This window comes from Camellia sinensis, chromosome 6 (assembly GCF_055761805.1).
Source record: "Camellia sinensis isolate YWXY chromosome 6, ASM5576180v1, whole genome shotgun sequence".
Classification (NCBI taxonomy): domain Eukaryota; kingdom Viridiplantae; phylum Streptophyta; class Magnoliopsida; order Ericales; family Theaceae; genus Camellia; species Camellia sinensis.
Window position 1 is genome coordinate 78,836,978 of NC_138966.1, and position 22,000 is coordinate 78,858,977.

At 31.4% G+C, this 22,000-nt stretch overlaps 1 protein-coding gene across 3 annotated transcripts; it reads right to left on the minus strand.

Moving 5' to 3' along the window:
* Window positions 1-17,962: 17,962 nt before the first annotated feature.
* On the minus strand, window positions 17,963-21,806 carry LOC114284513 (uncharacterized). 3 transcript variants are annotated; one of them, XM_082874051.1, is made up of 8 exons: window positions 21,506-21,806; window positions 21,167-21,411; window positions 20,738-20,944; window positions 20,082-20,174; window positions 19,881-19,988; window positions 19,444-19,787; window positions 19,032-19,140; window positions 17,963-18,247 (listed from the first exon to the last, which is right to left on the minus strand). In XM_082874051.1, coding segments are annotated over exons 1-7 (1,230 nt in total). In that variant the 5' UTR covers window positions 21,738-21,806; the 3' UTR covers window positions 17,963-18,247; window positions 19,032-19,139. The 3 variants fall into 3 exon arrangements, with proteins under 3 accessions (XP_082730177.1, XP_082730178.1, XP_082730179.1); XM_082874052.1 differs by having other exon boundaries at window positions 18,488-19,140; XM_082874053.1 differs by having other exon boundaries at window positions 21,167-21,408; window positions 21,506-21,805.
* Window positions 21,807-22,000: the final 194 nt, after the last annotated feature.

The following is a 22,000-nucleotide window of genomic DNA, read 5'->3' on the forward strand; positions in this document are numbered from 1 at the left end:
CGCCACCGGTCGCCAGGTTGCCACCCACTATTGCGTCAATGTCGCTCAATTCTTCATCTTCGAGGGCGGAAGTTGCTCCGTCATCTCCATGGTGACTCTCTCCTTGTGTGTAGTTCTCCCTCATTTTCGAACATTCTCTGGGACTCCCTCACCACTGATCTCAATGGAATCCCCTAGTCGAGATTGGCAGTGATGGCGGCGGCGATGCTCGTCAAATTACACTTTTGCCGGCTACTTTCTTCGACTAACGTAAGTATCAGAGATCCACAATCTCATGAGCAAGTTGTTGATGTTGATCAGTTCCGAGAAATTAATGATGTTTAGGTTCAAATTTGTGTCACTTCATATATAGGGTTTTTTTTTTGTTTTTTTCCGGTGGTTGTTGATGATGATGATGATGATGAAACCGAGTGCAACAGATTATAATTTTTTTTTTTTGTTCTTGTGTTGAACAGATGAGGAGCGAGAAAGAGAGAGATAGAGAGAATAATGAACAGATAGATAAAAAATTTGAATATATAGGGTTTGGTTTGGGTTGGTATTTCAGCAAATAGAATTTGGTTCGTCTCTTTGTTTGTTTGTCTTGGTATTTCAATAGATAGAAAAAAAAAATTGTACCAAAAATAGAATTTGAACAGATAAGGGGAAAAAATTCAACATATATTCAAAAATTTTGAACATATAGATATAAATTTAAACAGGTAAAAAATAATTTGAACATATAGATATAAATTTGAACAAATAAAAAATAATTTGAACATATATATAAATTAAGAGATAAAATTAGAAATAAAATGTCATGTAAAACAAACAATAGGACTTCTCACTAAACTATTTCACAAATGGTGAACCTCTCACTAATGAAAAAATATTCATTGGACCTAATGCCTTATACCATCCTTAGGTTGGATTTTTCAATAATTTACTCTTCTTTTAATTTATATTTTTTATTATTAATTTTCAAATTATAGAAAATCACAATAAACAAGTAACTTGGTGAGAACTGTTTCTTGTATGTGTGGACGTAATGGGTGCTTTAGTTAACACGATTTGGGGTGGTTGTTGTGCAGGGATGCACATCCTTTGAGCAATATAAGGTAAATTACAATTTGAGAAAAATAAGTAATTCTTATATTTTTATTATAATTATATTGAGATTAAGATTTTAAATATTAAACTTTCTTAAAATTTTAATTTGTATTACATTTAAATTTTATTTTTATCAATAATTCGTTAGTCATATTGATAATGTTATCTTTTGTATACTAAAATGTATACTGTAAGACTTTTAGAAAAAGGTCAATGTAATTTACCAACAATGTATTATATGTGACAAGTGATTTTTTTGTTTGTTTAAGATGACAGACATTGAGTTTTATTAAGATTTTAATTTACATAACAGTTAATCCGCTTTTTATTAATAATTCGTTAGTCATATTAATTGAAAAATAATGTTATATTTTTTATATTGAAATATATATATTATAAGGCTTGTTCTATTTTCTTCATATCTTAGAGGTCAATATAATTTACCAACATTGTATTATCTTGTGATGGATTTGTATTTCTCCTAATCTTAAAAGGAGGTTAATGTAATTTTTTTTCACAAATAATGTGTGACTTGACCATTAATCAGTGTATCTCTATCCTTGTGATTTCTAGTGATTTTCGAGAAGCCATACAACCCAATGTTGTTGGTGTGAGAGAGCCTACTAAAGTAGACCAATGGCTTTCACCAGTAGCTGAATCCACCATATTCTCCTAGTTATGTGTTTGATCTTCTAATCTGGAAAACTGATCCAACAGTCGTAGAATCTAAAGATAATGCCAAGATAATGGTTATTTTTACATTATTCAAAAATATTTAATAATTAACCATTTTACATTACGTAATTAAATATTTTATATCAATTCGTAAAAACTTATGTAATTTTATGAGTTGATTTATATGAATTTATGTTAAACTTATGCGTTTTTGTGTAATGACTAGCGTAAGTTCGTAAAAACTTATGTGATTTTATGATTTTCAAAACTTTTATGAGTTTACTTACGGCGAATTTGTGTTAACTCATGTGTTTTTGTGAGATGATTTACATGAATTCGTGAAACTTAGGTCATTGTGATTTTTAAAACTTTTATTAGATAACTTATGTGAATTTGTGTTAACTTACGTTTTTTTTGTGAGATGACTTACGTGTGCTAGTGAAAACTTATGTGATATTGTGATTTTAAAATTTTTTATTAGATTACTTATGCGAATTTGTGTTAAATTTACGCATTTTTGTGAGATGACTTATGTGAGTTCGTGGAAACTTAATTACATGATTTTGTATGCCTTCACTTATGGCGAATTTTTGTTGACTTACATGTTTTTGTGAGATACCTTATGCCAGTTCATGCCAACTTACGTCATTTTGTGATTTTCAAAACTTTTATGAGTTCACTTATAGCGAATTTATGTTAACTTATACGTGTATGACTTATGTGAGTTCATGAAAATTTATTGTGATTTTTAAAACTTTTATGAGATTATTTACGTGAATTTGTATTGAACTTATGTGTTTTTGTGAGTGCCTTACGTGAAAGATTTTATGTGTACACTCACACGAATTTGTATGAACTTACATATTTTTGTGAGAAGACTTATGTATGTTTGTGACTATATAATATAATCTATTATTTTAATATGGTTTACCTATAAATTGACCTATTTAACAGGTGTTAGTAAAAATTATGTTTATTCCCAATCGACAGGGATTAAACAATAATTTAAACCAAATAATTAAACAAGGATAACCAGGAAACTGTGTAATTGATTCAAATGCCTCAAAGGTATGAAGATTTCTTTGAAACAATTAATCAGTTATAAAGCAAACAAAGTAAACAAAAAGTAATTCCAAGATAAAACTACTAAAGTTCACAAAAGTTCACAAGGATACGAATTATAGAAGAAACTACTCCTAAACTAAGAAAGCTACTCATAGATTATGCTAAGTCTAAAACTAGTTCTTTGTGTCGTTGATCATCCTCCTCTCTTGCTCCTTTACTGCATTTATACTGCCCAAATCTCAACCATGCCTTCCTTCTTTTTAGCCATTGTCCCATGATCTTTCAAATCAGCAGGCCACTTTCATTCAACTAATCAAAATTGCCTTGGCCTTTTAGAACCTTCAAACCTTCTTTGGTTCCTCTTTCTGAAGCAAAACCAACTTCTTCAATGCTGCCACATGTCCTCCATGATCTCTAGCATTATCTTCGACAAAAGAAAACATTTTACTAAGGTCCATAGCTGCTTGCAACGTCCTTTGCTTCTTTAAACCTTTATCTTTGACCCAACTCTGCTTTTACCTCCAACCACATCATCGCACAATTTCCCTTTAATTAATGAGGATGATTGACAGAGGAAAACTTTCCAATTCACAAATATGGTCCCCTGTAAATTAGTCCACCAAGCCAATTAACCAATTGATAAGTAGCTCATGACCCTCTCAACCAATTGATGCACATGATCAATTCCTTCACACCACGTAGCCCCTTGACTATTGAAAGACTTCATTGCCATGTGTCATCATCCGATTAATCCACCTGTCGATAGGAATTTTATGAAAATGGGTGCAAACAATACCCCTCCCAACTCTTTAAGAATGAGAAGACTCGAATTCTTGAAGAGTTGTATATAAAATTGATTTGTCAAAAAAGCATCACCAAAATACATTTTTTTTTACTAACCAACAAAAAATGATTATTATAAGCACATGTTAATAAGATAGCCACCAAAGGCCGTATTATAAATATGCTGTGCATCCTTCACAAATGTAGTCCATGTAGACCATGTATGAGTTTTTAAATTGGTACTAGATTACTTCAATTGAAAGTGTATTTACACAATCGAAAGAGCAATGCATGAACCAAGTGTTTAAACCATAGAAATACTTCAGCAAGAATTGGCCTATTAGTTGGAGCACAATAACCTTCCAATGTCGACAGACAATCTAAACCATAAAGCAAATATTTGGGACATTAGATTGTTTTAGTAATTGGTACTTCGAAATTGGTTAATCAAGAAATTACAATTGGTAATATATTTCTATAACTTTCTGAACTTTGTTCTCTAGTTAGCCATTTCATAAAGAACAAACTTTGATGTGATCTACAAATCCAAAAAATACCTTGAATAATAAAAGCCATAGCATAAGGTGGCATTAAAAACTCACACTTCACATCTTGAACAATGTCAAAGATTTCAAGGTCATGAACATTTGATTATTCATAATTTTCAGCCATGGTTGGCTTAAGATCACATTTTTTAACCAAATTGTTTGCATTACTCTTTGAATTAAGAGTTGCAACAAAGGGCTGATTTTTTAATGGATCAGAGATATTTTTTAAAAATCCAAAAAATATTTCTTCCTTGTGAAATTGCCCCCTTGCCATGAAATTTTGATTCTCATGGCCTTTGTTTTTTTTGCATTCGTGACAATTGGTGTAGCAACACCAACATTTGAAGGTGTCTTGTGGACCTCCACCCTTGTGTGACATTGCCCTCTAGAAAAATCATCAATAACACTTCTTAACTCACCAACCAGTACTTATTTTTTCTCAACTGAAAGAGATGTAAGAGCCTCCTTCAATTGTAAAACCAAACTGCTACTAGGCAGTATAGAAGGGCCACTTGTTTGGCTTTGGTGCCTTGTCTTTTCCATTGTTCCAAATTAGGATGTGGTCCTATCGAGCTTGCCAAAAATTGTTAGTAAAAATTATAGTTATTCTCAATCGACAGGGATTAAACAACAATTTAAACCAAACAATTAAACAAGGATAACCAGGCAATTGTGTAATTGATTCAAATGCCTCAAAGGAATGAGGATTTTTCTAGAACAATTAATCAGTTACAAAGCAAACAAAGTAAACAAAAAGCAATTCCAAGATGAAACTACGAAAGTTCACAGAAGTTTACAATGATACGAATTATAGAAAAAACTACTCCTAAACTAAGAAAGCTACTCCTAGATTATGCTAAGTCTAAACTAATTCTGTGTTGTTGATTGTCCTTCTCTCTTGCTTCTTTACTGCCTTTATAATGCCCAAATCTTAGCCATGCCTTCCTTCTTTTTAGCCACTGTCCCATGATCCTTCAAATCAACAGGCCACTTTCATTTAACTGCTCAAAACTGCTTTGGCCTTTTTGAACCTTCAAACCTTCTTTGGTTCCTCTTTTTGAAGCAAAACCAACTTCTTCAATGCTGCCACATATCTCCCATGACCTTTAGCACTATCTTTGACAAAGGAAAACATTTTACTAAGGCCCATAACTGCTTGCAACACCCTTTGCTTCTTTAACCCTTTATCTTTGACCCAACACCGCTTTTAAACCTCCAACCACATCATCACACAATTTCCCTTCAATTAATAAGGATGATCGACAAAGGAAAGCTTTCCAATTCACAAATATGGTTCCCTATAAATCAGTCCACCAAGCCAATGAACCAATGCATAACTAGCTCATGACCCTCTCAGCCAATTGATGCACATGATCAATTCCTTCACACCATGTAGCCCCTTGACTGCTGAAAGACTTCATTTTGACTTTACTGCCACATGTCATCATCGGATTAATCCACCTGTCGATAGGAATTTTATAAAAATGGGTGCAAACAACAGGTCATCAATGTATAACAATAATCACAAAAATGTGTAACTAAAATCACAAAAATGTGTAATTAAAATTAGAGAAATGTGTAACTAAAATAAATAAATAAATAAATAAATAATAAAGTTGCATACCATATTCAATGCACACCCAAGCTCAATCCTTATTTTATAAGGAAATGATAATTTTATTCTATCTCATTCCAATTCACCAAATAAAGCATAAAAAATTAGGAGTGATGTTCCTAATTTACTGTGCTTGCACGTACTGTACCGAACTCACAACTCACACCCATGTTGTGATTAGCCATGCAATCACATTCCAAATAGGGTACCACTCTATAAATAAATAATTAAACTACATTTATTTCCTCCTTATTAGCGTAACCCATAAAAAAATGAAGGAGAAAAAGACAGGACGACATAGGAGCAGAAGTTGGGGTCCATGTTTTGGTGAGAAAGAGGTTGAAAGTAAGAGCTCCATGATGGGATAATTTTCTCCTGAAATTGGGAGCTCCATGAGTTTATGTATGAAGTTGGACTGGTTAGGTTACTTCTTCATTTAAAAAAAAAAATAAAAAATTCCGTGGATATATTCAATTATTTTCATATATGAATATTACTCTAGTAAGCGTCCAATATACACAAATTGATTGTCTACCAAAAAAATAAAAATAAATAAATAAATAAAAATTGATGAAACCAACGTATATAGCATAGTGGTCCATTGGTCAGATAGTGGTCGGGAAGATGACTAAAAATTAAAAGTCAACTTTTAACTTATTTTATGTTACATCATCTCTTTACTTGATAACAAGACAAAATCTTTTTTGGGACCATGTAAGTATAAAATTAATTATGGGAGAGTAAGACAAGAAATAAAAAAGAGAAAGGGTGAGGGACATGGTCCAAGCAATCTCTAAGTTTCTTAGCTTATAGTGTTGTTGGAGGTATCTTATGAAATACAAAAAGAATGTATGGACTAAAAAGGTTTTCCTCATTAGTGACTTCCATAGGCGTTGTTTGGAATGTGTTAGAATAACACATTTTTTTTAATTTTATTTGGGTCATATCATTTTTCTATTACATTTCGTATTTTTTATTTTTTTTGTAAAAAATTAAAAAATATATTAATTTAGATGATTCTAAATTTATTTATTTATTTATTTTTATATATGTTTCAATTTTGGGTCTGACTTCTCTCAAATTGTCATCTCAACTTGAGAGAGCGTTTAGGCTGGGTAGATCCATTTTGAAATCGAACGATTATCCAAAGAGGTCACTTTTTTGGACTCATTGAGTAAGATATTTATGCAAAAATCAAGATGATTAGATATCGATAGATATATATTTGAGTCATATTTATTTAAGAAAAAATGAATGAAAAATATAATTTTAAAAATAACCATTCATTTTTTGTAATATGAATTTAATTCAAAGATATAACAACCCATGTTTGATCATATTAATTTAAGAATAATTTAATTATATTATTATGCCTTCAATTACTGTTGATTGAGGGTGCCTCTTTTATCAAAAACTCCCTAGCATCGAAAAAAAAGTAACAGAATATTTTGATGTCATTAAATAATTTAATTAAATTTATAATTTTACCCTTTAAAATAGTGTCTAATTATTTAGTATGCTTATAATTATTGTTGATTATGTATGCATCTTTTATCCAAAAACCCCAATAAGAACTGTGTATATATATATATATATATATAAAATTAAAAAAAATACAATATTAAAAATTGCACACACACACACACACACATATATATATATATATATATATAATTATTATTGGGGTTTAATTAAATATATATCATTTATGTTAAAAAGATGCATACATATATAATTCCTATTGGGTTTAATTATATATGCATAATTTCTGTTAAATTATTGTATTTTATTATATATATATATATATATGTATGTATTTTTTAATAATTTATTTATATATGTTTTATTGGGGAAGTTTGGTGATTTAACAAAAATACAATATTAAAAAACTAAACACCAATAGGAATCTATAATAAAAATTAAACCTCATGATAAAAAATTACAATGTTAAAAATATAATTAAATTATTTAATAATGTCAGCATTTTTTTGTTTTTTATTTTATTTATTTTTTTATTTTTTTATGATAATGTAACCAAAAAAAAAAAAAAGAATCTATAATAAAAAAACTAAACCTCATAGGAGGAGGTTTCTGTCACTCTAGAAACTTTAGGGAGGTTTCTGTAATTTCATTAAACTTCAAGGGAGGTCAATATACTTGAAAACTAAATCTTAAAGGGAGATTTCTAAACCTTTTATTAAACCTTAGGGGACGTTAGTGCAATTGCAAACTAAATCTCAAGGGAGGTTTAAGTCATTTAAGAAACTTAAAGGGAGGTTTATGCAAGTTCACCAAATCTCGGGGAGGTCATTTGGCATTTGCTTTTTGAACTAAAAAAAGCACAAAAGACAAAATAGGCTAAATAAGTCAATATGATAAAATATTATATTTAAATTATAATCATTTCACTTTTTTTTTTTCTTACAAAAGTCCACCCAAAAGAACTTTTTAATCGCAAACTAAAAAAATCCCAACTCAAAAAGTTCATAGCCAGACAACAATCCTTAACTAAATCACAAAATGATAGGACCTTTTCAATAGCTTTCATAATCCCAGGCCAATTAAAATATGAACTATTATACACCACGAAAAGAGAATCCCATGATATTAGCAGTTCTAAGAAAAGAGAATCCCATGATATCAAATGCTAATTCGATCTAATTTAGTCGGTGCGGAAAAATATGCCATAGCTGCATACAAAATTAGGGATAAAAATCATGGGTACCACCTCATATTCTAAGTATTAGGAATGTTCGTATGGTTTTGTTAAATTTCAAAGAATATCTATAATTTGTAAACTCAGGAAGGGCAATACAGATATATCAAGCATAATTTTGGCAGACAAAAAAAATTGGATTAAATTCATTTTACCCCTTTGTAATTTGGGGCTGAAAGTACTTTATCTCGTATGGTTCAAATATAGTGAGAAAGCTTCCATTTAATGTTGGACTAAAGTATCACTGTTAGTTTTTCTATCCAAACTAGTGGGTTGTGTATCACACAACCCATTAGTTTCATTTTCTGAAAAAATAAAGTAAAATTAATACAATAAAAATAAAATTTTACCTCCATTCTTTTCAAACCTAAAATTATATTAATATGTTAATTAAAATAAAATAAAATAAAATATAATTAATGATTGATCTAAAATATAAAATATAATGAAATATTGATTAAAGATATATTTAAATAAAAATATAAAATAAATAATAATTAAGAATTGATCTAAAATATAATTAAATTAACATGTTAAGAATTACAATAAATAATTAAGAATTTAGGATTAATTGCGAACTAAAATACAATTAAATTAAAATTAGATTAAAATACAATAAATCACTACAACATATAAGACTTTTAGTGACTAATTATTTTGGTCCCTAAAACCATTATTTTGGTCTCTAAATGATTTTTGTGACAAAGTTAAATTCGTCACTAAAAAAGTCACTATAAGTGCGTCCATAAAAGTCTTTAGCGACAAATTTTTGAAAGTATCGCTGAAAATGACAATTAGCGACCAATTTTATGTTGTCACAAAATGTTTGATTTTACAAGACTGAACATTTGGTTGCTAATACTTCGTCACAAAATGTCTCAATTTTGTTACGAAAAACAAAATAATGGCATTTTTAACGACAATGACATTTTTAAAAGACAAATAACTCTCTACAACACCTTTTCGTGGCTAAAAATCAAAGTTAGGATAGCTAAAAATGCACAAAAATTAAATGTCATCCAATTATAAAAAATAAAAAAATAAAAAATTGGCATCCACACATCAAAGACACTCTATTCCCAAATCATAAGAGCATCTGTATCAAATTAGCTAAAATTGTTTTTCAGCTAAATTAGTGATACTGTTCATCAAAAATGGACCTTCATCAGTCTCGCTACACTATGTCGCTAATTAACGAGTGCTACAATATCTCGCTGCAACAAGAGAGGTACTATTCATCACTACAACATGAAGATTAGTGTTACTGGATGTTCGCCTGGACGTCTGGCCGGTCAACGGCCAATCTTTTTTTTTTTGCATTTTTTAAGAATTGTTTGGCTGGCAACTCATCAATTTAATAAAAAAAGAAAGAATAACAAAAACAATAAGAAAATAATATTTTAATAACATTAAGTTAAAATAAAGAGTTTGATGCAGTAAGTACTAAAGAGGTGACTAGCTCAAATAGTAAAATAGCTTTTTTAGCTATAATTTGACTACAATTTTGAAGAAGCTGGTGTGGATGCTCTACTGAGTATATAGCTCAGAGTATGTTCAAAGTTTCCAAACTCAAAGTTTCCAAAATGCTTTTAAGAAGTTTCCAAATTCAAAGTTTCCAAAAATTGACATATCAAGTTACAATGTCAATCAACCGATAATCGTCGCTATCATGAGAAAGCAGAGCAATGTCACAGCGAAGCTTCTTATACTTTTCATCAAGGAATTCCTCGTTGTTAGCATTAAAACCTACTAGTTTGGAAGCTATTTCAATGTGTTGGAGAGAAAATCCTTGGAACTATATGTAAGACTAGAAACTATTCTCTTGCAATGCAACAACTCTCGGGCATTTCTTGCAACGATATGCAGGACTAGAAACTATTCCTCCATTCCTCTAGGATTAGCCCCAAACTTAGAAGTGTCTATTCTTTCTCCACAATTGTAAGAATCACCTGTTACATGGAGCACATCACCCTTTTAGAAAATGGAAAGCCCCCCCAAAATAATATTGTATCATTACTTTCACAAATTGGGTTACAAGTAACATCCAGCTATTATCTTTGTTGATTGTAGGGTCAAGAGGAACATGTATACACTACAAATGAAGTGTTTAGTTTTGACATTTTGTCAAACATATAAAAAGACATAAATTGAATAGAAATTTGAAGCAAGCACCAAAAACCCATCTGAAGAAAACAAACACCAGGGACTTCTCTCAAACCAAGGCCTCTTTATCAAAAAAAAAAAAAAAAAAGAGTCAAAAATCTGTCAAAATATATGCCAGAACAAAGACATTATCCTTAAATTCCAATATCTTGAACATGTGATTCTTCTAAATGGCTAAGAAAAGGCCAATATGGTTCTATAAATTGATTTCTAGGTATTAGATGTGTCATCATTCATTTGCTATTAGGCCAATCCAAACTAGAAGTTGGTAACATAAAATTAGAGTGCAAAAACAAAGATTTGTAGTATCACATAATTGAATGCAAGTACTAAAATCAGTGTCTACTCTCACAATGCATCATTATCAATATGCATTCCAAGGATTAACAATTCCCTATATGAAAAGAACTTAGAGGTAGCAGAAACTTTGTGTGTGTGCACAGTAACAAAGGGAATTGACAATTTTTTTTTTTTGTAAATATTTTTTCTGTTTCTATCTCTTACTGGGTTAGGAATTCAAGATTATTTTAATCATACTGAAATAAATATGTTCTTTTGATTTAATCAATAAATTTGTTATGGCTGGTGTGATAGAACTAGTGTTTTTTTGGTTTACATGGCATTCCGACAAGGCTTTATAGATGAACTGAGTTGAATAGAGCATTTAGTAATTCAACCTAGTTTGGAGTTGTGTTTTAGCTTAGCACAAGTTCGGGGTGAATCTATGGAGGCGTGTTCAAGCTCAGCTGAATTGCCATGTTTGAATCAATACGCATTCAACTAGAAGGATAAAAAAGACTAAACATAGAAAGAGAGCAAAGCAATTGTAGTAGACAGACATGGATTGACTAGATACTATTTTTTATCCCCTTCTCTCTGGATGAACGTGGATAGACAAACAAGTGAATAACATATATAGAAACTTCATTATCGAAACATACATGTAAATAAAAATTCACTACATGTATATGTACACATATAGAACCTCATTTCACTACCTACTTACTAGTACTTTTCATGAGCATGCTGAGCTGAGAGCTTGTTTGCTAAATGACCATGCAAATCAGGCTCATGCTTGGTTCATCAACTAGGGAAACAAGTCTTGTTGTCTTGAGCCTGAGCTTTTTTCAGACCTCTATTCATTTCTAATGCCAAATCCAGATTCTTATATTCTTATATTCTAGTGTTGTGATTTTTTTTCTTCCCCCAACTACTTCCAATGGGACTAAACTGGTAGTATTTTCTACTCTCTTTTTTTCTTTTTCCTTCCTCTTTGTTGCCAAGAACATGCATAAATAAACAAGACAAGTAATTCCAAAATGCCAACCAAACATTATTACCTCAACAACATTCCCCAATTTCTTCACTTTCTTAGCAACCAAACAAATGCTACTACTCAAAAACCCTCTAAACTCAACAAATAGAAAAAACAACATAAAAAAAAAAAAAAAACAACGCATTATTTTTCCATTCATTCACAGTTGTAACTCTTGTAAACTTCTATATTAGCAGGGTCACTTGTACTGGGGAAGCCCTTGAAGTTGGCCTCTACTGGGAAAATGTTGCAGTGAACTGTGCCTCAAGTGCCTGTTCTTATCCTAGTCACTTATTGAACACTTGGCTAACTAAAAAAAAAACAAAAACATTATATGGTTCACAATATAAACAAATTTTATTGCTACATCATTTTAGTTAAAATTTTGGTATAAATTTTTTATATATTTAAAATTTTCATTAATATTTTTATGGGGTCATCCGACCAAAAGTATTCTTATTTAGTGATATCCTAATTAATTATATTTACTAAAGTTGGACACTATCATATTGATATGTATGTTATTAATATATATTTTTTTTGCGATTTTATTTTGTGACATGAGATTTTCAGTCTCAAATTCTTCTATCATTGTGTCTTAAAACACTCACAATCTTTAGACTATGCCTAAATTTTTACATAATTCAACGGTGTAAATGGTATGAAACAGAAGCACACAAAAATTTAACAAGAGATGATCCTTAATCTAATTTTATATATCTAACTTTACAAAAATTGGTTCTAATTTTTAGATTTGAATAGTAATGCCCTAAAAAATAACAAAAATGTTAAGAATAAAGAATCAATCATAAAATGATTTACAAAAAAAATTATTAAATGACTGATATTAAATTCAATTATAGTAAGATCTACATTCAAAATAAACTTGAATATTTCAATATACCCTTTGTAATCTCAATATGAGATTCAAATTTTAAAGCAACATATGTCCCTACCCTAATCTCCCGAATAACTACAAGAAAATTACTATATATTTGATTATATTTGAAATTTTTTGATTATATTTGATTATATTTGAAAATTATTACCTCAAAAATTACATGAAAATTTTCTGGTTATATTTGAACCATAAGTGCTTTGGGCTCAAACCATAAGAGGATAAAATTTAATTATTACATTTAGTAACATCAATGAGGATTTGGGACGCAATCGATACAATTTTCAAACGTAAATTTTCAATGTTAGGAGGTGCCAAAGATTTTTTTACTCAAAAATTAATATGCTACTCAAAGTTTTTTATTTATTAGTAGAGTAATGTTAGGGATTATGAAAAAAGTAAGATGAAATGTTTCATGAAAATACTTTACTCTTGGATTACATGTCTAATAAAACACTACACACTAATCAAGAGATAGAAAATCTTCATGAAACATTTTATGATACTTTTTTCATGATCATTAATATTACTCTTATAAATATATGGCTGTCATGACCCAAACCTGCCCTAAAAGTTTGGGTCATAATCGGCTAGTAGTCCCTAAATTACCGAAAGCCTCAAACGATCATACAAAATATTACGACTAATGGGGCCATAAACGGAAGCATATAATAATGAAAAGTCCATTAAGTTGTGTCAATCATGAGTAAAATTATAAATTTAACCTCATAATACAATCACACATCTACATGCCCAAGTAAAATATAAGTACCATAGAAAATTTGTATATAATATTCACAAACTCAAGACCATAATAGCAAAACAAAATGAGGTCAAGGTGTGATGTGAGTTAAAGACAACTCCATCTCGGAGGCATGACTCGATGGGGTTACAAAATGGCTTCTGAAGCTGACTCTAGGGGTTTGCTCCATGCTGCGGATTACCTACATGTGCATACATAAAATTTGGTGGGCGAAGCTTAATGAGTAATAATACAGTAAAGTAGTGTAAATAAATGATCATAAGGTTCTCATAATATCCATAATCATATAAACAAACAGCCTTAGGCCCAACCATATAACAAAACGGCCTTGGGCCCAACATTTATCAAAATAACCTCGAGCCCAATCATATATCAAAATGGCCTCGGAACCAACATATATCACAATGGCCTCGGGCCCAACATATATCAAAACGGCCTCGGGTCCAACATATATCAAAACAGCCTCGGGCCCAACATTTATCAAAATGGCCTTGGGGCTCAACATTTGTCAAAACGGCCTCGTGCCCAACATTTATCAAAACAGTCTTAGGCCCAATCGTATATCAAAATATATACATGAGAGCATATCTATACAAACTTCCAAGACGGATCATTGGCTTATACAAAACGTCTAAGACGGATCATAGACAAATAAAAGTTACTGAGGGTCAAAGTACATTTTCCCGATTTATCATAATCATTGCTCAAAAGGAAACTCATTCATTTTTATCAAATCATTCTTTCAAAAACTTGCCCTAGCATAATTGCTCCGAAGATTTCAAGCACATTTTATCCTTTCGGAAGCACTCATCAAGACACATAATTTATATAAAGCATAAGTTTCACAATTGCAAAGTATTTCATATGAAAATACCGCTACAAAGAAATTACTCACAGTGCATGGTCGGATGATCCACTTTAACGGCTCAACCTGCAGAAACATAGCCAAGCATAACATTTCAAAACACATTGCCTTCAATTCACTCAATCGATTTTATTCGTTATGTAACCGTTCAATCGTTCCTAATCACTCTTTAATTTCTCTCATGTGTTTAAGGAAATAGCAAGAAATGGCATGAAACGGTTAAAGAGGAAATCAATAACACTCACTAATTTGAGCATATCTAATTGTGTACTTAGAATTTGGATGTAAGACACCACCATTAGAAACTAGACTTTGAGGGCTTGAGTTTAGACTCAAGAATTACTTAAAATAGAGTCCGGATGAAGGAGATATACTTATTTGAAGTCACTAGATATAAGCTGAAACATAGCTGGCCACACGTGCACCGACCTTGACCACTCGTGCAGTGACTAGGCCGCTCGAGCGTTGGGTCAAGCAGAATGCAATCTCATTTTTTTTCTCATGTTCCGCTCGTGCGGAGCCCGTGGTCGCTCGTGCGATCTGGGCAAACTCAAACAATCCGAAAATGGCTAAAAATGCAAAACACTCCAAACTCATTTCCAAGCTCAAATCAAAGCAAAACTCACTTAAAATCATGATACGTAAGCATGATACAAGTGTAATTCCACATTGAACTTATCAATCTTACATCAACAACAATTTCATTGTCTCATCTTTTCACAATTTCATGGTTTACATACACAAATTCAAAAATACATATATCCATGAATGATTTTCTCACAAATCTTGTTTATGTGCACCATCTAGTGTTTGTTTCATGGATCAATCATAAAAATGAACTCAGATCAAACAATGGTGTAGAGATCAAGGTCCAATTTCATGCCTTAGCCCTAGTCACTACACAACTCCAAACCCTAGCTCAAAATTCCTAATTTCTTCATGATTTCTTGACAAGGATGAGTTAGAGACAAAAATTGTATATAAATTTTCATACCTTAACTCTAATCTATGGTTTTCCCCTTGATTCCCTTCAAATCCCTAGCTTTCTCCTCTTCATCTTTCTCTAACTAACACTTTGAGCTTTTTCCCCCCCAAATGAAGAACAAAAGGCTAGTTATATATATTTAACTCAAAAATCTTAATTTATTCATTACGAATCGCAATTTTTCAAAATCTTACCAATGGCTCTAAAAATCATGCTAATCATTGCTATGAAGTTGGTTTTCATTTATCGCGTCTCTAAGTCCTTCAATTTTAGTTCAAAATTTCAATTGTAATAGATATTCCTACTTTCAACAAATATTATTTCAAATTCACATAATTCACACATTCAAACTTGCAAATTCATATCAAACACATAATTACGTGCATAATTAAGCATAGTACGGGTTGGGGTATTACAATGGCGGAGATCATACATTGAATGAATTTAGACTACCTTTCTTTGAAAAATGTTTGAGTACTATGAAAGTTTATCTTGTAAATGAGGTGAATGATATAAATTAAAAGTTGATGGAATGTGAGTCACACCTAAAATAATTGTGATCCATAAATGTAGTAGGTATGTAGAATTGTTGTTTTACTTTTACACTTTGCTATAGGGCTGAGGAAAAAATAAAAAAATAATAAAAAAATTCACAAACTAGTACAATCCAGACCAAAACGCATAGTTTGATTTGATTTCCTTAATGAATTGTTTCATCTTGGTTCTTCAAAATAGGTGAATTGTATTTCACGATTTGGTCTGTAGTTTTACAATTATGAGTCCAATTTGGAACTGAATATATATAGGATAACTATCTCAAGTTTAAAATTTGAAATTGACCATAATGTTAGGGCCCGTGGGGTCACCATGAGTTCTATTTCGATAATTTAAATAATTCATTTTGTAGAGTCTTTTGTGTATATCATTCATAAAATAAATTATATCTATTCAATAGTCCTAACATTTTCATTATATCGCATTTATCTCAAAAAAATGAAAATAAAAATGGATAGTCTTTTTTTAAAAGCATATTTATTGTTTTTTTTTTTTTAGACAAATGTGATGAAATGAAAAATTACAATTATTGGATAGACCTAATTTTTTTCATAAATAATCCATACGAAATGTTTTACAAAATGAACAGTTTAGATCATTAAATGGGGACTTGTGGTGAGTCCCATCGGCCCTAATATGACAGCGAAGTTCAAATTTTGATATGAGAGTGGGTCAATCCTATATATATATATATGATAAATAAGATATTTGAATAGTTATGATAAATAATATATATTTATATTTATAAATTGTAATTATTTATTCTTACAAATGTGCTGTTGTCTAGTGATAGAACTACTTATAAATAATTATTTAGACAAATATTAAATTGTGAACAATATGAAGTGAATGTGAACAGTGGCAATTCTAATTTTTTTTTTTGTAGATCCTCACTCAAACAATTTGAACTGCACAAATTCTACAAAATAATAATAATAATAACTTTTACACTAATTAAAATTTGAACTTCTCTACCTTCAAGTAAAATAAAATTTTAATATAATATTATCAACATAACAAGAAAAAAAAAAAATTGCACACTTCTGCAATATGCAATCGTATTCAACAAGGTATCATTTTTTGATATTACTGCATGATAATTTCATTAGTATCAAATACTTCATTTTAATGTACACGATCAATCAACCATTCAACATTGATCTCTCATTTAATTTCATTGTTGAGAAAAAAAATTGTAATATAGAAGGATTATATTCCTAATGTGTTTTGATTCTAATGGAGGAGATCCCTTCACTACAAGAAATCAGCTTTTTAGGGACAAATTTATTCCGTTCCTAAAAGTGTAATATTTGTTGGAAAAAACTTTAGCCAACAAATTTCCTCCGTCGCGAAGTTTGTCCCAAATGGCCCGTCCGGAAAAGTCAAAAAATGACTTTTAGAGACAAAATTTTGCATTTGTCACTATAAATAGACTTTTAGAGACAAAAATAGGTGGTTGCAAAAAGTTTTGATTTTGAGACAACCAAAATTTGTCTCTAAAAGTCTATTTATAGTCCAAGGCAACGGTGGTAGTTATGGAGACAAAGAAACTAATTTTTGCGACAACACAAATTGGTGTCTAAAAGTTTTAATTTTTGGAACAAATGGTAGGGGTGTGTAAAAGTTTTAGTTTTTTAGGACAAAGGGAAATGGTGGTTAAAAGTTTTAATTTTTGGGACAAATAAAAGTAGTGGCTAAAAGCTTATTAAATATTTTTTGAGACAACTAAAATTGGTCTCTAAAAGTTTGATAATTTTTTTTTTTGATTTTGTAACAATTATTCTAAAAATACTAATTTGAACATCAACTTATATTCCTTTCTTGATTTCTCAACAACCAAACAGAAAATATATATCACCAAACCATCCACTCATCTCCAAATTAAAATTCAACTACACAAAAAAAAAAAAAAAAAATGCTCATCGCATTCAATAACAAACAAATGCCATGCTCTAATTCATTAGTACGTAATATCTTGATTGTATATATGACAGAGATTTCAAAAGTATCATTTCCAACTTATAAGGCTAGTGTTATAAGCATTGTTTATAGCATTCAACTGTTCAATGAACAGATTGTTATTAGAATTATATCTACCTACATAACAAAACAACTCAACTCATCGCATCTTCTTCTCAATGGTTTCGTTAAAATGGCATTCAAAATCTAGCAGAGAGCTCCCAAGCTTTAAATCAACGCAAGCTTGCAGGACCTGCACAGAATAGGCCAAATTCTCAAATAGATTACCAATTAAAAATTATCCAATAATAGATTAATTTAATAAATTACAATTTAATGTGCCAATTGTAGTATCTGAAGTTCAATTACAAACATTACTCCAGTGAAAACAATTCCTTGTAGAACAGTAAGTAAAAAGAATAACTCCTATGAAAAGTGTAATTATGCAAATATATATATAGACAATTACTTTATGTTTTGTGTTTGTGCTTACTCAGTATCTATGCAAGCTCTGTTTAGCCTTGTGTTCTTCTAATTTCCAGGAGAAACTAATATAATGTCGCTTATCTATGATTTGTTGAGTCAATCATCTCACAAGCCTTCGCTCTGTAATTACTTTCCAAGAACAAAGAAAACCCTTGAAAGAAGGTAAATAGAACTCTTTTGTATGAATCAATCGCAACAATTCAATGATAAGGGGCAACAACTATGATCAATTAGCAACAGCTGCCATGATGGCTAATGCTATCAGTATAGCCATCTAATATATGAAGAATATGGTGTCATGTTCTTTTCCTTTTAGCATAGAGTTTTGCCAGGAATAGACCACAAATTGATAATTCACCACTCCCCTGCTTATGCAAAATAACAGATTTTCTTATGCAAACCAACACCTCATCTTGTTTTCTTATTCCCTATGTTTGAATATTTGGAAAATCTTAAATTATTTTTAAAGATTAAAACACCTAAAGGTTGCAAACAAAATCTGAATCATGGGTATGTCAAAGAAAACAATTAGCATTTGAAGAATAACAAACCTTGATTTGGAATTTGGTTTTGGGAACATCGGTGCATTCGGGCCAAACCTCAGAAAGAATCAGCAGGAGTTCCAGCATCCCTCCACATTTTTGAAAAACCACAAAACACCTAAAGAAATCAAAACCCACGTGAGTCAGCTTAATCAAACCCTAACCCTGTACGCACCTAGAGCTGAATCCCCAGAACAAAAGATCAAAAACCCAGTTCAGATTTAACACAAACAATCAAAAGGGACCCAGATCAGGTGCTGCTGCCTTGAAGAAAACAATTCAGAAGATACTAAAAGCACAGTGATGTATAACTTGTACTAGCATATACATGCAATCCAATCATATTAATATCCTAAGATTCATCAGATTTATTGAATGAAACAAATATCAATTACTTAAACATTCTGAAAAGATGACTTACTAAGAAGAAGAATCAGTAGAGGGTACTCTTTGACTGATCTGCTGCATCAAGAAGTCGACTTTGGCATTGTATTCCGTGCGATCAGACTCCAAGATTTGAATTCTTCCCACCAGCTCCTCATTGATTCTTCGTTGCTCTTCAGCCTCCCTTGTAGCAGCCTCATTATCCCTCTCGAGTTGGGCACGGGTAAGTTTTCCAGATAATGTTGTACTTGGCTTTCGACCACGCCCTAAGCCGCGTATGTAGCCAACTTTTTGTCCAAATACCTCAATAGAAAGTTGCTCATCAGATATCGGGCAAGATCCTTCTTCAATAGCTTTCTCTTGCCGCTTTTCAAGCTTGTACTACAATATTCATTAGTTGAGATAAAATTAAGTATCCATCCACATTTTATTAAGGATATAAGGAATGAAAGTACATAAAGATTGATGTCTTACATGTCTAATCTCAGCATCAGCATGCACCCATGCCTCTTTTTTCTCACTAAAATGCGTCTTTTTGTACAACTCAACAAGTCCAAGTTCCTCTCCAGTGGCACGGTCTCGCTGTGCCATTTATAGCACACATTAAACCTCAATATAGATTACGTTGTTCAATTACAATTACAAAACATAAATTATAGATTCTATAATTAATACCTCATCATATTGCACTTTTCTGAAGGCCTTTGAGCCAGCAGTGTGGAGGACTTTCAACTTCTCCCAATTCAACTTATTCTTGCCACATCTCACCTATTATTAAATGCATAAGTCAGAGTACAAAGTGTTTCTTTTATTATTAAACATTTCTCATCTACAAGAAATATAGAATTGGAGATAGCAGGTTGAAATGGGTTAGTAAATTGTAGAAATGGGTCTGTTTTATGGATCAATTTTCTCCGGTGCTCTATTACGCTATATTCCCATTTAAGTCTAAGATGATCATGCTTATCTCCTGATTTCAAGTTAAAATGAATAAAAAAAAATACAAAAATCTAATTCTCTCTCTCACAAGTTAAAAATCAACAATCAAACTTTTGCATGCCAATCATAATAAATCATATAGTCACAAAAATAAAATATGCATATTTTTTTTAATGCGTAAAGTAGTCTTTCAAAAATTCCTTGTTTAAAGATTCAACAAATTCACAAGCATTCTGCAAGTTAATGTGTATTTTACATCAAACTCGGCATTTAACTTCTAATAGGAACACAATTACTGTTCATACCATAGCATATTATGACACGGAGCTTAGGGCACTTCATATTTAAACCATCATGTTTGACAGAAAATGAGACAAGATTGACAACGTTACCTTATAGTCCTTGTCAGACCACTTTTCGCACAAAAACTTCCACGTCTCTTTTTCCATGTTTTCGGGTGGATCCGCAAGGGCAGATTCCATTGTAGGGAAACTTCTAAAGCGTTGTCGTAGGTCATGGCGATAGCTCTTATACCGGTCGTGCATCAAATTGAGGATAGATTCGATAGCATAGGGTTCATTGGTAAACTTAAAACCTTCCTGTCATACCAAACAAGAAAAAATTAAAACACATTAAAATCTTCCCTCAAAGTTGTTTATGGTGCGTGTTAATTATTGTGCCAGAAACAAATAAATGGTACAAATAGTGCTATCAAAATGCTTGATGAAATAATGTGGGAAGAGGAAATTTACTGGGAAAATAATTATCCAGAAAATAATTTGCAAAGAGGAAATCTAAATCTCAGCAATTGTACCACTTACCTGAAGGTATGCAACCAATGTTTCTTTATCCTCTTCACTAATATCAGTCCACGATGGCACATTTTGTGGGGCAAATTGCCTAGTGACAATCCCTAATTCACTGGTAAATTTTTCAGATGCTTCACCATATGGTCGTCCACTAACCTTACAAATCTGAATAGGCAATCGCACCCCTTGATTTTTTAGCTTGGCCAATTTGAGGCTTCGTGACTTCCCACGTCCTCTCTTACCCTTGGATGTGCCTACTAGAAACAATGAAAAAGTATCATGTTAATATATAGATTGAAAAGACGAGAACCACCAACCAAAACAAAACATAAACTTAAAATATTTACAAACCATCAGTGTTGCAATGTGTGCTAGAAGTATCCGAGTGTGAAACTTGTGACGTAACTTCATGTACCGATTCTGATGTAAATGGGTGCAGTGTAGATGATCGAACTGATTTAATGGATGCATGGGGTCCAGGTGTTGATTGAGTGGATGAGCGAACTGATTTAGTGGATGCATGGGGTGTAGGTGCATGGGGTCTAGGTACATACCCTGCTCGTCCTCTGCCTCTTGTGGACATACCTGTTAAGAAGTATGGTCTAAGATGACACTATAAGCCAAGTCAGTTGTTGCCAGTGCTGCAAGATAGTCCTGCCATTAAGAAAGAAAAATAATTACATTTGATAACATTCCAACAGATCTGGTCCAAGTTTCACTGCCAATCAGAAGTGTCATCAAATGGACAAATCATATAGTGGATTATGCACAATGCAAGTTACCAGATGCACATTTCTTCAACACATAGAAAAAGAACAACAGTAATACTCCTCAAAAGGACCTTGC